At 39.8% G+C, this 18,148-nt stretch overlaps 1 protein-coding gene across 2 annotated transcripts; it reads right to left on the reverse strand.

Annotated features, from left to right (window-relative positions):
* Positions 1-4,486: 4,486 nt before the first annotated feature.
* mapre1b (microtubule-associated protein, RP/EB family, member 1b) lies at positions 4,487-17,483 on the reverse strand. 2 transcript variants are annotated; one of them, XM_071473147.1, is made up of 7 exons: positions 17,322-17,480; positions 14,223-14,353; positions 12,306-12,451; positions 9,430-9,631; positions 9,210-9,319; positions 8,857-9,009; positions 4,487-6,489 (listed from the first exon to the last, which is right to left on the reverse strand). In XM_071473147.1, exons 2-7 carry the CDS (start codon positions 14,341-14,343, stop codon positions 6,445-6,447), a joined length of 777 nt encoding a protein of 258 aa, XP_071329248.1. In that variant the 5' UTR covers positions 14,344-14,353; positions 17,322-17,480; the 3' UTR covers positions 4,487-6,444. The 2 variants fall into 2 exon arrangements, with proteins under 2 accessions (XP_071329248.1, XP_071329249.1); XM_071473148.1 differs by lacking the exon at positions 4,487-6,489 and adding an exon at positions 8,497-8,525 and having other exon boundaries at positions 17,322-17,483.
* Positions 17,484-18,148: the final 665 nt, after the last annotated feature.

The raw sequence follows: 18,148 nt of genomic DNA on the forward strand, positions 1-18,148 counted from the left end.
TATTATGATATGGTGATGGTATACAATGAATTAAATTTACGTCCTTTAATTATTATTATTATTGAGATTACTCACATAGGAAACTGGTAAATATTCACATTTGAGAAGCTGGAACCAGTGTTTGTATTTTTGTTTTTGAAAAAAACTATTAGTTTATTATCAAAATTGTTGTTGATTAATTTTCTTTCAATCAATTGATCATTTCAACAGGACCTTTTTAGCCCCCTAAGAAGTGGGGACTTGGTGTTTACCCCTCTGGTCTGTCCTCTCTTCACTGTACTATGTTATATATGACAGCGATGTAAAACAGGAAATACAACAATAAAAGTACTGGGGAAAATATTCTTAATGCAATAATAAATAAATGTGTATAGGAGCAGCAGTGCCTCTTTCTAATTAAAGGAAACTTTGCAGAACTGAAGCAGTAACAGTCCGGACACCTCCTGCCCTTCGTGGTGTCATAGCTCTGGACCGCTGAAGGTCAAAGGTCGAACACAGGCTTGAACTGAAGGATCATGTGTGACTCACAAGGCTGCTTTGTTCCCTTTTGTATTATAATGCTCCTCCTCATTCACTGTATGTTGCAGCCATGTAACTATTACATTCAGATTCATATAAAATGCAGAGGTGCAGATTAAGTACAAATAACTTGTTGACTTGAATATAGATATAATAGAAAGTAAACACCAAATAATGTGTTATTCTTTTTTTCCTCTGGTGGAAATGAACAAGGTACATTTGTTGAAGTACTGTAATTATGTACAGTTTTAATGTAATTTTACGTTACTTAAATTTAATTTATGCTATTTTATACTTCTACTCTATTAAATTTTTTATTTTTACTTCCCTACATTTATTTATCTTAGACCCACCCTGGTTAGAGTTGTATTGGGATTTACTGTGTGTGAAGTCACCATGTCCTAATAAGTATGATAAAGTTATAAAAAATGCTCCAAAACAAAACTGAGGATTTTTTTTAAAGAATGTATAAATGTCAGATGTATAATAAATAAATTTGATTTGACTTTTTGATTCGTGGGTTTGTGTTTACGATGAACAAGAACTTAGATCATGTCAAGACAAACATAACAACAGACCTCCATCGACAAGGAAATACTGTTTTATTGTCTGTAAGAAACTTGATTCAAGAAAATCGAGTTTAGCAGAATATAACAAACACAACAAAGTCCAGCAGAGAGAAGAGAGGAGAGGGAGGTCTGAACATAGAGGAGAGAGCCACAGTGTACACACACATATGCACTGACTGTTGTGAGGGGAAAGGTCAGAGGTCAGACACTGTCACCTTTAAAGCCATTTACTCACTTTACTAGGACATTTTCAGCAAAAACACACCTGCATGATGTTCCAGGTCTTCAGCCAAACTGGGGGATAAGTTGTCATCGACAGAAACATTTAAAGCTCCACCCAGTCTAAAGGTAGATGTCCATGTGTTTGTGATTATAAAGCAGGTCTAGGTTCTATATTAATACTGTGAAAGTATCAAAGCCTCAGTCCACAGAGAAATGCACACAGCCTGTATTCAGAAACTGAGCCTTCAAACCAGTGGTCAGGACTTCTGGAACTTTGTGATGTCACAACAAAGCAGTCACCGCCCTCAGCCACGCCCCAAGCCCTGCCCACCTGGACCCTCCATCCAACCTTGCAGGATTTGGTTTCTCTGAGTGTTTAACTGAATTGTCTGCTATGTTTTATTCAATCACAAAGAAAACAAGAGTTTAAGCACAACAGGTCATGAGCCAATCAGAAGAGAGGCTCAGATCCTCTCTTCTGATTGGCTCATGAAATGTTGTTACTGGAGCTCCAGAAAGAAGCCCGAGAGAGATGTACAACTACACTGAGATTGTTTTTGGCTCTGATTTATAATCTTCTGGATATCAACATTTCAAATAAAACAAAGAAAAATGTAAAATATGGGACCTTTAAATCATGATTTTACTCACTTTGAAGGCCTCAACATGACGACTACGTGCTCCCATAGCAACCATGACCTCTGCCAGGCATGTGAGTGAAAAAGAAACCAGTTTAATACCAAACAACACACACACAGTCCATCTCAGTTTACACTTACAATGACACACTTTACTTCTATCATTAAACTAGACAGGAGTCAACTAACTATGCAAAAACCTTTCAGTTACTTGTCAGGAAGAAAACTGCAAAAACCAGGCAATTGTCAAAACCTCTCCAGAGAAAAAAAAAATCTCATTCTTCATTCGTTACAAATCACACTGGAAAAGAAACTGGAGCTGTTACAGTGATTATCATGATTCATTACACAGAGACTGTCAGGGAGTCAGTGGAGGGAGGAGGTTGCATTGGCACTGGGTTCAGTACAGAGGCCACTATGTAAAGGGGGACAACCGCTCCCTTTTGACATTGCATAACAGAAACTGCTCCTTCACTGAGGCTCGACAGCACTCACACCTCAGGGCTGCCCGAAACGCTACAAGTGCTCAGGTTAAGGTGATTCTGCTGCACTGACAAGGCTCACAGTAAACAGAGGAGGGGGAGTGGGGGGTGGCAGGGGTCTACAGTGTCCTGCAGGGTGCATCCGTCCTCAGTGTGCTACGATTGGTCTCAGCATTAACCCACCAAAAAAAAAAAAAAAACTGGTATCCCCGAGAACTGTGTCACCACCAGGAGAAACATGTTAAATAACTGATAAATGTCAAGTTTCGACACAAAATGTGAACCTTAAACTGGTTAAATCCGTCCTGAGCAGCTCCTGCAATTAATGTGGAGCATTTCTTTTATCCACCTTGGAGTACCAGATGAGTGGGGTTTAATGTGCATCAATCAGATTTTCAACCATTTGGTTACTTCGGCTGTGATTCAGCTTTCAAAGCACATATTTGGCAAGTACATCTGAAACAGTTAATGACCAATAAAAGATGAATCAGCAACTATTTTGATAAATTGATCAATCTTTGTGTTTCTGAGTGTTACTTGTACAAAACAACACATTTCAATATAAGACTTATGTGGGAAATTGTAAAAGACATTTTTAACAGTTTATAGCTGAAACAATCAATTCATCTGTAAAATAAGATGTTTCAAAAACCTTATCTTAACCCACAATAGTAGATTTAAAGTTTAAAGTTTTCTTAGCACAGACTTAATCCTGACAGTGAGGAGCTTTTCAGGGGAAACCCTGCACATTATCTCTAGTGACAGTTTGTTCTTGTGTTGTCTTTGTACTTCAGCACATTAAGTAGGTTGAAAGTAAAGAGTGACTGTGATGTCCAAGTTCTGACTTTCAGCTTTAATTTGATGTAGAGTTTGCACCAACATCAAAGGAAAAAGCTAATTGGTTTCAAGCTCCAAAAATGTGTTGGAAAAAATTAATCTAAATAAAATCATGATATCTTCTAGACATTTCTTGTTGAAATGCACACAGCCTGTATTCAGAAACAGAGCCTTAAAACCAGCTGTCAGGACTTCTGGAACTTTGTGATGTCACAACAAAGTAGCGTTTACCTGAAATCTGCTATATTTTCATTCAATCACTCAGAACAGTCGACCAATCAGAGGAGGCTCAAGACCTGTTGTTACTAGAGCTCCAGAGAGAAGCCTGAGACAGGAGATGTAAAACTACACTGAGATGGTTTTTGGTTCTTAAATCCAGTGATATATCTTCTTATGGATAATCAATACTCTAAAAGTGTAAAATATGGGACCTTTAAAAATGTGAAAAAGTGAGTAAAATAGAAAACACATCCTACACTGTTCAATAAATAAAGACATGGAAACTCTCAAATTAAAGCTGAAAGTCAGACAGCAAGTTAACCTCACAGTCACCAGCCAGTGTGCTGGAGTACACAGATTAGACTTGAAAAAAAAAAAAAAACCTACAGCACTTGTACGTCAACACACCACGAGGGTGACCGTGCTTAATAAAAGAAACTTCAAACCACTCTTTGTTGAAAAAGACAAATACATTCTGAGAAATTACGCTTTGGAAATTAGTTCTAAAAGGTCAAAGTAGAGATGTGTCTGAATATGAAGGCAACTACCAGAAAACATAAAAAAATAAGAAATAAAAAAATAAGCCCAGGCACCCTCAGATTCTGTGCAACATTCACTCTTCCTCATGGCAGTGTTCGTTAAAGGCTCGTGAGCTGTCGACTGTGTAAACATGCCGCTACAACATTTAAATACTACACCGCCGATCTGTTTATCCAAAGATGAACATGCTCAACTCAGCACCCAAAGCCAATTGATCTTTAATTCTACAGAAAATCATTTTGTACGTCTGCAGCTGTGATAAAAGTCTACATTTATAATCACTGTGGAAACAAACAAACAAACAAGTGGCAAAAAATGAATTCACCAGAAATCCTTCAAATTAAAGTCGACCAGCATGAAACATCGTGAATATACTGGTTTGTTTTTTTGTTTGCTTTGAGCGTCTGATGGAAGACAGCTGGTCGGCTGCACCCTGACACATCTGAGCTTTTGTCCAAAACACCTCCAACGTTGTTTATTTCCAGGACACATTAAAAAATGAGTGTAACAGTACAAACATTTACCCAAAACAGCAGAGACTTACATTAATGTAAAATAAAAAATATCTGCTTATGAAAACAAAGAGTATATTTATGAGTAAGGCCATTGATAAAATTATGCATTCCAACAAGAAGTTACTCTTAACAGGGTTTGTGTGAAATCAACAAGACATTTTACATAGTACAGTGAAAAAACCGGTTTCAAATTAGAGGGGGGGGGGGTGTCTTCAGTGTGGCAAGTGGAAGTTTTTAGTTTCATATTGATCCCACAAAGTTTCATCAATTGTCTCGACTGTGGCCGGCTACATGTGGTGAACACACCAAACAGCCACAGTCAGAGCTCACAGTGTTTGTAATGTTGGCTGGGGGCTGATTAAAGGCCACTGGTAGAAAACAGTGCATCTGCCTTAAAACAGACTTTCCAAAAGAAAAACACGTCAAAAAAAAAACCAATCACTGTTGATCGTGCAGTCTTTTTTTTTTTTTTTTTTAATTAAACACTGGCATGTTGATCAAAAGGCGGCTGTTAGCAAAAGCTTTAAACGTCATCTCAAGTCGAGCAGAGGAATAAGCCACTTTCCTGGTATTAAAGAATTGCACGTTTACAAAGCGTGAAATGTGAACACCAAGGGTGAGTGGGAGGGAGAGGGTGGCAAAAAGAAGCTGATCTGCTACAGAACAACAGCCAACCACTTTTTCCGAAACCCCTTTTTTCTCTGTTGTGGTGGCTGGAAAAACAAGTTTCTGCACACAAGTAAAATCTTTCCAACAGAGTGATCATTTAGTGAGCGTGAGAAAACAAATCTATATTTATATATTTTTTTTAAAAAAGGTGAGACGTGGCCAGCATGGAGAACAAGACAAAAAAAATGGAGTGGGAGGAAAAATGTGATAAAACAGTAGCATCAATTTACAGAAAGCTGAACTGGACAAAATCAAGATGGTGTCCTTGGTGGCGACAATTAGTCACAGGTGGGGAAAAAAAAAAAAAAAAAAAAAGGCCAAGAGAAGACCCGACTATTGCCTTGTCCCAGACTAAACCCTGAGCCCTTCAGCATCAGCATGTGTGGTCCAGCGGGAGCTTTCTCCTCAGTTCATATTGCTGACAAACTCATCTACATCTGATGTTAGCAGTGTTTCTTGAAGCCTGCTGCCTGGATCAAATTCCAATTTTACCATTTCAAACTGGGACCAGTCATATAAACCTCACCTCAAATTTGGTTTAAAATGATGCAAGACTAAGACTTCTAGTTGGGAATGTGTGTTTTTTTCCAGCTTTTTCTCACTTCTGTGCATGCAAATCAAATTCAGTGTCAACAGCAGAGGCACCAGACGGCTGAAGTGCCGTCAAACAACAACCCAGACCATCGGGGTTAGTTTGGGACAAAGTGATTGGTGAACTGACAGCCGGGTCTTCAGAGGAGGTTTGTAACGTTTTGATTTGTTTCAAATTTTTTTTTTTTTTTTTTTTTAAACACATACAACCCCACACACACACACACACACACACACACACACGTATACACATACAGAGAACATCACCGTGTTTTTCACACTGAAGTCCATTACAAAAACCAGATTTACACTGCACAATCTGGTTTTGGGAAGGCTTGGGATTTACAGGTGAGGGCTGGGACTGGGATTCTTGCAGACTGACGGGTATGTAGAGAGAAGAGGCAGTGACCGAGGCTTTGTCGATTATTGATAGAGGAGTGGAGCTGTATGGCGGCTGAAGGCTAGAGGAGGAAGTCCAGCAGGTCAGGATTTGGGTTCAGGAAAGGTGGGGGAGGTGGAGGGGCCACAAGTCGAGATCAGGTTTGGTGTTGGATATAAAACCAAACTGGCTGTCTTGGCTCGGGGTAGGATCTCGTTTGTAGACCAGGGCATCTAAGTGAAAAGTTGCTTGCAGTCTTGAATATTAAAACTCCTCCTGCTCCTCAGCATCCGGTATCACAAAACCCTCCTGGAGAGACGGAGACAGAGGGGGGAGGAGGAGGAGGAGGGGGACATGAGTGAAGAGCAGAGACTTTTAAACATTTAGAAAAACCTGGATTTTCAGTTTTGTGTTTGTCATCTTTTCCCACCAACTCACTGATAGAGGTCATGGTTGCAATGGGGACACAAAGTCGTCATGTTGAGGCTTTTCAACTGATTTAAATCATGAAGGTCCCATATTTTACACTGTTCCTGTGTTTTACCTGAAGTGTTGATCTCCATCAGAAGATATATTTGTCGTTTTAAGAACCAAAAACCTTCTCAGTGTAGCTTTACATCTCCTCTCTCAGGCTTCTCTCTGTAAACCAAACCATGTAAGGTTTTCCTGGGGTCATAGCTTAGGGTTGTGACTGCTTTGTTGTGACATCACAAAGTTCCAGAAGTCCTGACGGCTGGTTTTAAGGCTCAGTTTCTGAATACAGGCTGTGTGCATTTCTCTGTGGACTGAGGCTTTGATACTTTCACAGTATTAATATAGAACCTAGACCTGCTTTATAATCACAAACACATGGACATCTACCTTTAGACTATATGGGACCTTTAAAACAACCCGTGTTCCACCCTTTTTCCATCCATCAATCCTGACAAGTGCTGTGCAATCTGACAAAACCCCACAATCAGGTGTGTGTAGAGGTGTGTGTGTATCCACTGGGTCTATGAGTCATGTGTGTCCCTGACTCTTCTCCCCGCTCCACTATCATTACTCTGTTTTGGTTTTTAAACACCTAATTTCTTTATACGTTTCTCTTTTCTTTGAAACCTGTTGATCTTATGTTTTGTCTGATTTATTCTGCTGCCTTTGTCGAGAACTTTGGAACATGGATTTTGAAGAGTGCTAGAGACTATTATCTTCACATGCTGGGTTTATTTTTGTGTCCGAGGGGTGAAATCCACTTGTAGTTGGGTAGATGCATTTGCTGACAGTTTATTTTAAATTAAATTTTAACACATAGAGCAAAAGTAGTTTTTGATGTTTGTAATGAGAGCAAGGGACAAAGAGGAGGAGGGGGAGAGGCGGTCTCATCTGAACCTCTGTTCAGTCTCCTCCCTCCTCTGTTGTCACATATACTGTGTTTTAATGCAGCTGATAAACTACATAGTTCTCTCATCAGAAGTGTTGTGACAGATCGTGGATCAGAGACTTTGCCTTTAGCAGTGATCATTACCAGGCTGCAGATTAAACATTATTTCATGATCTTACACCTACTGACAAAATGAGCACATAAAGGTTAATCAATATATTCAGTCAATCAAAATGATTGATCACACTGACAGACTTATCTAGATATTGTGCCCAAAAATAATTTTCAATGAATCAGACAAACACCCAACCTAACATCTATATTTATTAGAAGGAACGCTGAACATTGTCTGCACAACACGTATCAGTGAAGACTTTCAGCCTCAGTGAGCGATCTGCATGCCATTCCTCTGCAGGAATTTACACTGGCATCAGCAGTTGTTAACAACACAGCAAATGGGCTTTAAGCTGATGCTGAGCTAAGAACGTATTACAGAGCACACTGGTTTACAGAGGGTATTTTAAAGAATAGGGCTGGTATTCTACATTGTTATTGCCAACAAATCACCACCATCGCTAAACACTTTTCCTCTACCTAGCTGCTGGCACAAACCTAATTGTTCCTCCTGACGACATAAATCTTTAAAAAACGAATATATAATTTCATTAAAAAACAAAAAGCTCAGTAATTTTCCTGCAGCTGAGTGTGAGTAGCTTTTAACTCAAACAGGAAGAAATAATGCATTTGTTAGGGACTATTTTCCGGGGCGGATTAATCAAAATTTGGTGCTCTAATAAGTATTTGGGGCAGCAAGATGGTGTGTGTGGGATTGAGGCAGAATAAGCTACAGTGTGTGTTCATGGTGATGAAGGAACAGGTCACCCAGTGCAACAGTGAGACTCTGATGTGTTTTAATAGTTCAGGATTCTGTGGCTCAGAGGACAATACCTGTTTGCTGGTTTTGGTCTTTTCATGGGATTGACTGACAATAAGAAAAATACAGAATATCACCAGACTTGTCCTTCAGTGATAAAGTTAATTGATTTACACCTCAGTGCTCAGCTGTATTGTTTCCAGCTGTTTACAGATGCTGGACAGTTTCTATAAGGTGTTGACATTAAAAACATCATTTTTTTTCTTTCTTACAAAACGATTAATGATGGTAATTCTTAATACTGTTGAGTCATTTATATTTTGAAAAAAGTTACTGATTCATTTTTTGTTTTCTCTATCTTAAAAATCCACCATCGACTGTTTGGTCTTCAGAACGAATAAACCTGATCTAAAAAAAGGGAGAAACATGAGAAACTCACGTCTGTGGCGTAGAGGATGTCTACGATCCTCTGCAGTGTGGGGTCGCCCTCTCCTTCCTTCTCCTGGCAAATCAGCTCAATGTTCCGCAGCTTACCAAAATAAAAGTCTCTCTCCTTCTCCATGTCTTGAATGGTAGACTTCAGGATCTCCAGCTGTGCAAAAGGGGAAAATACAGCATTACGTTTTAATCTGACAGTATAACAAGCTCATTTCAATATTATGTCAAATTTAATTTGCTTGTTGTAAAACTAACAAGTTACTTCATTTTCCCATAGTGATTCTTAAGGTTTGGTTTGTGATTTGATTTTTCAGTAATCAAATCATTTTTTTTTCTCCACAGTGGTGCACTGACCTCATTCAGGAGCTCCGCCCTCTCCTCATCGGATCCTCCCATCCCCGGCTTCCTTGCGCTGACAGGAGCCACCTTGGGTGCTACCTTGGCAACAGGTGGCCTCTGAGGAGCTGAAGAGACATGTAGCAGAGGGTGTTTCATCTTTCATAGCAGGGGAACTATACCAGCCTTTTCCCACTCACTATCAGTTTCAAACCGTTTGACCAACCAGAGCTCTGACCTTGACTGATGGCCTTTTTAGGGGGTTTGTTGAGAGCTGATGTGGCGAGGTTGGGTGTGGGCATGGCATCCTGACCCTGCCTCGCCTCCACTGGATCATACTCCTTCCCATCGTAGTTGGCATCAAAGAACTTCTTAAACCACTGGACGAACTCAAAGTTGTCCTGGAACTTCCCCTTCACCAGTTTGTCCACTGGAATGATCTACGAGCACAAAGAAAAATATCAACATCTGTCTTCATTTATTTCAGCCAAACTGGGGGATAAGCTGTCGCCACAGAAACATTTAAAAGCTCCACACAGTCTAAAGGTGGATGTCCATGTGTTTGTGATTATAAAGCAGGTCTAGGTTCTATATTAATACTGTGAAAATATCAAAGCCTCAGTCCACAGAGAAATGCACACAGCCTGTATTCAGAAACTGAGCCTTAAAACCAGCCGTCAGGACTTCTGGAACTTTGTGATGTCACAACAAAGCAGTCACTGCTCTCAGCCACGCCCCAAGGTCCGCCCACCTGGACCCACCATCCAGCATTGCAGGATTTGGTTTCTCTGAGTGTTTACCTGAAATCTGCTATATTTTAATTGGATCACTCAGAAAACATTCAGCCAATCAGAAGAGAGGCTCAGAGCCTCTCTTCTGATTGGCTCACTGAGCTGTTGTTACTTGAGCTCCAGATAGAAGCCTGAGAGAGGAGATGTAAATGTTCTTAAAACCACAAAAATCTGTCCTTATGGATATCAACACTTCAAAAAAAATCTGGAAAAGTGTAAAATATGGGACCTTTAATATAAAACATTTACAAATGAAAAATAAAACTGCTGTAAAGAGGCGTCCTTCACTGATACTGACTCAGAGAGCAACTACTGAGCTGCTGGAATAAAATTTCTAACTAAATGTACGGCTTGTGGTGGATGCTCAACCAAAAAAAGATGTTTGTTAAATACAATTTTAAAAAGTCTTCTCTGCTGGCGCACACATTAAAACATGATGCGGGGCAGAATCTCAGCCACAGCAAGAAAAGAGCAGCAATCAGTAGGAAAGGCTCAGCAGAAAACCAAATTACTCAGAGATGGAGGAAGCTGAGATCACTAGACAATACACAATGACAAAGCATGAATGAGGGCAAAGCCACAACACAGACACAATGCCACAATGAATACACAGATGTCCTCCACATTTAACATTGATCTGTGGATAAACAGTCATTTCTGGCATTTTCAAGCAGCACACAGGTCCACAGTAATGACATAAAACAAATAGACGACAGGAAGGAAGCCGGCCCATGAATAAATTATGGCGGCTTTGTCAATAGTCCTGCAAGCAGCTGCATGCTCAGTGTGAAAACAAAGGGTGAGTAAGATGGACCTGCCCTGCCTTTTATAATCTGTGTTGACAATATCAACACATTATAAAGTTATAAAAGCTGTTACACACATTTATTTTTCCTCTGAAAAAGTGAAGAGGTAAAACTGGTGCAGAAAGGTGGAGTTTAACTTCATGCCTTTTTTAATTTTTTTTTTAAAGGATGGCAGCTGAACAATGTGCATCTTCTTTTAAACAAAGCACACCAGAAAACAGGGCTTAGAAACTACAGTTGCACATTTGAGTTGTATTTCTGCATATGCATTGCTGTCTCATTGCTTTCTGAGAGTTGGAAACATTACAGAGGAAACAGGATCCACAGACAGATGACAGACGAGCAAACAAAGTGCTAATAAAAACAAAATGACTCATGACAGGATCAGCAGAGGCAGCTCAGCTGGTTGGGAGGGGATGATAGGAGTTTCAGTTTGCATCGCAAACAGCAGTGAGGGGACGATTGGTGACGTGACTCTTAAAACACTTCATGACACTCAGCTCTAACAACCAGCCAGTGATCAAGGGTCAAAACACTTCCTGTTCTTGTAGTTGCAGGGTTGTTCTGCAGTTTCAATTTCACAACTCCGGACTTTAAACATTTCTTCGTCTTTCTGCAAGCATTTACACAACCCTTACGAAACACACCACTGTCTGCCTCTACATGATCATTCTTTGCAGTGACAGGAGTATGTGTCAAGAGAAGGGTTGAAGTATAGCTGTACTGTACCCCCCACCGACCACCACAGAAAATAGTGGACGGGCTGCCTGGTAATCTGGACCAAGTGCAGATTAATCCTCAATAATCAGGCAACATGATTCACATTCTCTCTCATTTTCAGTGCTACTGTTCAGAGCTGTAACCAAGTCCACTGCTGTTAAGACTCTATCATCATAATCCAAACACTTCCTGCAGCTGCGTCAGAGTAAAAGCTTTTCACCAGTAGAACACTAGAAGGGCTTTTATTGTGAAGCAGCAAAAGAAAATGTAGCCTCAGTCAGAAGTTAGCAGAAATGCTGATTTAAAATTAGATATTAACATGTTAACATGAGCGACAAAGTACATGAGACTGAACAGGTGTTACAGGCATGTTCATGTAGTCCAATGTTTTTTTTCCAGTATTTTACATTCCCGTATTTTACATAATAATTTTAAATCATACAGGATGAGCCCTGATAATATGAAAATAGGCTGCAACTTTTCAACCACACTGCCTCCTGCATGCAGTTCATGTTGTTCCAACATGAATTAGATTTTTTTTTTCAGTCATAAAATATCATATGTTCTTCCCACAGAGCTCTGCAGATTCCCTCTAAATGTAATGAGGGAAAAAAGGAACGTGACACAGGTAACTGACTGAACACACAGCACATGACTGTATGTTATGAAAATGTATTGAAAACTGTTCTCTGTTGCTGCCCTTTAATATCAGAAATTCCTTCAAACATTTCCAGCCATTTTGCACTTATGTTGGGTGCACTGTGTAATTTGACATGTAGGTGCGTGTTACTACTTACTTTGTCAACTCCCATCTTTTTGAAGGCAACCTGCAGAAGCTTGAAGTTGTGAATGTATTCGTGCTCCAGCTTAGCACCAAATTTGACTTTCTTCAGAGGCACAGAGTTGGGGAACAGCATGTCCATGAATTGGCAGTAGGCAGCACCTGGAAAAAACAAGACCCCCCACAAACAAACGTTGCATTACAGATCTTCTGAGATTTTAATTTAGTAAAATTGTTACAGGGACTGGGTCGGGTGCTGCAGGTTCCAAACTGGTGGATTCCTAAAAAAGAAAAGGGTAAAAAATAGAGCTCATCTTTCCTACATGTAAGAACAGAGAAGATATTCTTTATTTAACTCACAAACCATCACGTCAGCTCTTTTTTAACACCTTTCTTCTGCACTGTTGGACAGTGAATGGCAGCCAAGTGGTGACATCCTGGCTCAAGGGTAAACAAGCAGTTTTCACAAAACAGGAGTGTCACATCATTCACTACTCTGCTCATCTGAACACAATGAAACACAGATGCACATTAGGGCTGGTATCACAGCACAACACAGGTGAAATTACTCATTCCTACGCAGTAACTTCTTTGCTTCTGTTTAGATGAAGTTATTACAGATTGTTTGTGTTCCTACATGTTACCAGAGCTTAAACACTGTTTTTTTCCTGTCAGGTTTTGTGTTGCAGCGCCATGGTCAGTGTCAGATCATCTGAAAGTAACAAAGCAACTCTTTTCTTATTTTGGAAATTAAATTATTACGCAAGTGCATCACTCAGTATCTCTAAACTACAGAGGATCTGGGCTATAGATTGTTATTATACAGCTTGTGTGTGGGTAATGTGTGTGTCTGTTTCTTTTGTTTGTGGCACCAGATGGAGTAGCACTCTAAATCTCATTGTGTTTTTTTGCAATACAATGACAATAAAGGCTTTCTAAGTTCTTTTCTATTGTTGTAAGTGTACGGTGTCCCTACCCAATGGTAAAGTCTCTTACTTTGATATGAACTCTTCATCTGCAGATGAAAATGCAGTTGAATGTATCTGTCCACCTGGGATTAAATCAGCCTGTGCTGGTATCTGCTGTTCTGACAAGCCTTTTAATTACACACTAAAAAACTGTGGATTTAAACATTAACATCTGCAGAGATACAACACATGCACACACAGGCAGGTGGGTGTGAAATAAAGGTGTGAAGGATATTAGAAAGTCATCTCAGGCAATAGGACGACATTTTCCTGTTTTATACCCTTTTACACCAAAATCTGCAGGTATGAAAGGGTCTTTTAAAGATGGGTAAATCTGTTCCAAAAAAAAAAAAAAAAAAAAAAAAAAAAAAAAAAAGCCACTGACTCCTTTCACATTGCTAGACACGTTTGTCTGAGAGGAAACACATAACAAGGGAGCAATGTTATCACCTGCAGTTACAGAGTGTGCACACACATACACACAAGCAGGGGAGAAAGTAAGAGCTGCTAGCCGCTGCCCAAACTGGTAAAATGGATCTGTCACATCTCATCCCCAGGTTGGTGCTCCTGTCAGCATCAGAGCCTCTGTGTGAGGTACTCTGATTGGTGATTGTGTGTTTTTGAAAGTTATTTCGGGGCTGCAGCTCACTCTTTCATCCCTGAGCACAGTGTAGCTGCAGTGTTTTTCATTTAACCTCTCATCAGGTTTGGGAAAGAGGCTGCAGTTGCGACCTTGAAGAACATGTTCTACTGGCTCATATGATAAAAACAGACGCTTCTACCCTCCCACTGTCAATGTATTCAGCATCAGCTGTAAATGACCCGGTGTGTACTCAAATGAAGTCACACAGTCATGCAAAGTCTCTCACACGCTCACACCCTCCATTCCTCCAACGTGAGTGCTCCATCCTGGAACTGTTTCAGGAGATCTAGGTCTAGAGGAATATTAAAAACACGTTTCTTACCTGAACACAACATTTCAATCTTGGTGAGGTTCATCTGTAGGGATTCATTGATCCAGACCAGCATGTCATGACGACTTAAGTTGTCGCTGGTCACTGAGGTGGAGTACACGTTCACAGCCATCGTCAGTCACCTGCCGACACGAGAAGACAAGAGTGAGATGGAGAGAAACGTTTCCATGAGGACAGTTTGTCTGCTCTCCACTGGCTACCTCCGGCCACTGACAGATAACCGCTCACAGCCAAAACACACCCGCTCGGAGTTCATTTGAATCCTTGACATTGTCATTATCATGAGGTATTTTTCACTTTACACTGGTTTCTAATGCACAGAGAAAGGCAGAGTAAATTCTCAGATAGACAAGGGCCTTTAACTACTTACAACTAGTGATTATTGTCGTTATGGATCAATCTACTGAGTATTTTCTCATTGGAAAGTACAAAAAAATATCCCAAAGCCAAAGCTGACACGCTCAAATTTCAAATAATTAAAATACTTCTAATCTTCTGCCAATCGACTACGCAGTCATTCCAACCGTAGGTGACAGTAAAATAACACATTTTCTGTAAAATAATCAAATGAATTGATGACAGACAGTGTCACAAAGTTAACGTGACATTTGCACAGCCCAGCCTCTGGCTTTTTGGCAGCACAAATCATTGAACACACAACTTTACACTGAAGACAGGACTACAGACACACCCACATCAATGTGTTATAATAAGAACCACAAGCATTTGTCTTGAACTACAACTACCCAATGCAAAGTCATTTTCTGTTGGATGATAGCAGTGGTGTTGTCAACTACAGAAGACAGAAACTACAAAAAAGTGGCTGAGGTTTTGAGTCATTGTGCGTGCACTATAATCATTATGTACATACAGTATACTGTATTTAATGAATGTTGCCATAAGGTCTCTGGTTACAGCAGAAACCCTCATCCACAGTCCCTGCTGCTGCAGTCAGCTATTTCCTCAACAGCTGAGAGTAATAGCTGGAGGCTTAACAGGAATAACAGTTCTCCTCAGATGTAGTCGACTATTGTATTTGGATGAGCAAATAATCTGATCCTGGTAGGTGATTTCATCTAAATGAAAGACAACACAAACATTCGGTCATGTGTTCAATCATATTCAATCATATGAGCTGCTGTCATATCAAGGGATTGGTCCCGCAGGTGGAGTTGCTGATTTATCAAATAAAAATGTTGATCTTTAACCTCTGGTTGCCACTTAACAACCAATGGCTTCAACATGTTTCCTTCTATATGAGCAATTTAGGGCCGCAAATAAGGATTATTATCGATTAATGTGCAAATTATTCTTTCAGTTAATCCTTCAGTCAGTCAAATAAGATTATTAAATGTCTTGTTTTGTTCCAACAACTGTACAAAACTCCTGAATATGCCAAATTACTATCACATATACCAAGGAAAATGTTGCCAAATATCAAAATGACTTAATAAATTAGCAAACTACCCGATTAATTTTCTGTCTATCAATTAATCACTGTTGAGAAATAAAAAACTTTCCTTTGAAGTGAACCCATTCAAGGAAACGCTACTCAACAATAAAGTGCAGGTAAACTAACACTACCACTAACTTCCAAGAGTTTTACATGTAAAATCAACAAACATTCTCTGTCGCCAGTTTCTCAAATGTGATAATTTTCTGCTTCTCTTTTTCATATCATTGTAGATTTAATAGATTTGAGTTTTGGCCTGTTGGTTGGACAAAAACAAAAAGTTTAATGACACTGAAGTTTGGATCCGACAGTTAAGGTGAAATGTAAAGTTGTAATGTAAACTTAAACTATATTGATCTATTTAATGTGAAAGAGTTGTAGACATCCAACAGAACAGAACAACAACAGAAATCCAGCAGTTTTACTGCATTTGTCTGGTCTAGCTTGAAAACCACTTTACACCTGTCAAATTAAAAATTAAAGCATATCAATGAGGAGATATGTATCACCTTGGGATTATCACACCCCTGGTTTCAACTCAAAACAAAATGTGGATTCTAAATTTTTGGTGATGATTAATTGGTTTTGTCACTATTTTTATAAAAATTCATACACTGATGTTAGTTGTTCTTTCTTTAAGCTGTGCCCTTAACCTATATTTATTTTGGATGTATCCCCCTCCCCATAGGTTTTGGTAAAATATCATTTGTATCTCAGAATATAATTTATTACTCAGCACTGAATCGGATTTTTTCTATTGAACATTTACTGTTTAACTGTTGACCAGAACACGCATCCATAAATACACTTGAAATAGATAGCACGCAGCACAGCCATACAATAGTGATATTCCAGAAGGAAGAACACTCGTAAAACAACAGATTTCTGTACGTTTATTTCATGTTTTGTGTTATATTCTTGTCCATTGTGGTGGCGAATCACTAAATTTTTCACATTTTTCTGAACCTCATTAAAGCGATAAAGTATGAATCGAGAAAACAATCGGTTACAATGAAAATAATAGTCGTAACTCTATTTAACATCACGGCTGATGGAGAGTAACAGCGGCTCAACGCAACAGGGCCCGTTCAGAAACTTGGAAGCTACCGTTAGCCGCAGGGAGCCAAGTCATAAGCAGCTTAGCTTTCTCAGAAATTAGCTTAGCCATGCGGCTACCCATCAGTCTGTATGGGGAATTAACTAGTAAGCTACCATCTGACAGTTAAATCAATTATTTGCCAATTACCTTTTACTTAAAAGTAAGATGTAGCTAAGACTAGCTACGTTTCTGTCGCCGGCTAACGTGAGCCAGTTTGTCTCACAGACGTGAAGCCGTTTCCCCGCCCTGGACTCACCGAACATCGCGTTAGCTTCAGTTAGCTTGTGACTGACAATGCGACAAACTTTTCATTTTAGAGTCCAGAGCTCTGGATATGTCCGCATTTGAAACGCCGCTAACAGAGGGCTGCTATTCTTGAAGCCTTGTCCGAGTTAGTAGGTTAACCCGGGGATCCAGCTGACGCATCCCGGCTCTGCTTCTCTGCTACTGACAAGCTAACATTTTAGCTAACAGAGCTTAGCCGCCACTTCACATGCCGGCTAATAAACGGTAGCATGAGAGAGCGCCGTGAACCTACCGAGAGTCGATCACGCTTCCTGGACACGATGGTTTATTTTTCTCGGCTGCAACTCTGTGTCACAAAAAGACGATCTGCGTTTGTTTCGACGTCCTCGCCACTTCTGCTTTTCTGCTCCTCTTCTTGGCAGCTCACGCTCACTCCACCGGCAGCGGAAGGACCGATTTCATGACGTCACGACGAAATGGGTAACGCCTAAATGTGACGAAAGCAACACAACACAACACAACACAACACAGGACAACACAACACAATACAATACAACACAACACAACACAACACAATACAACACAACACAGTACAACACAACACAGGACAACACAACACAATACAATACAACACAACACAATACAACACAGGACAACACAACACAATACAATACAACACAACACAATACAACACAGGACAACACAACACAATACAATACAAGACAACACAACACAACACAATACAACACAACACAGTACAACACAACACAGGACAACACAACACAATACAATACAACACAACACAATACAACACAGGACAACACAACACAATACAATACAACACAACACAATACAACACAGGACAACACAACACAATACAATACAAGACAACACAACACAACACAATACAACACAACACAATACAACACAGGACAACACAACACAACACAATACAACACAACACAGTACAACACAACACAACACAACACAGGACAACACAACACAACACAACACAACACAACACAACACAACACAACACAACACAACACAACACAACACAACACAACACAACACAATACAACACAACACAGTACAATACAACACAACACAACACAATAC

The sequence above is a fragment of the Trachinotus anak genome, unplaced genomic scaffold, assembly GCF_046630095.1.
Source record: "Trachinotus anak isolate AG129_WGS33_773 ecotype Australia unplaced genomic scaffold, CSIRO_AGI_Tana_v1 ptg000046l, whole genome shotgun sequence".
NCBI lineage: Eukaryota > Metazoa > Chordata > Actinopteri > Carangiformes > Carangidae > Trachinotus > Trachinotus anak.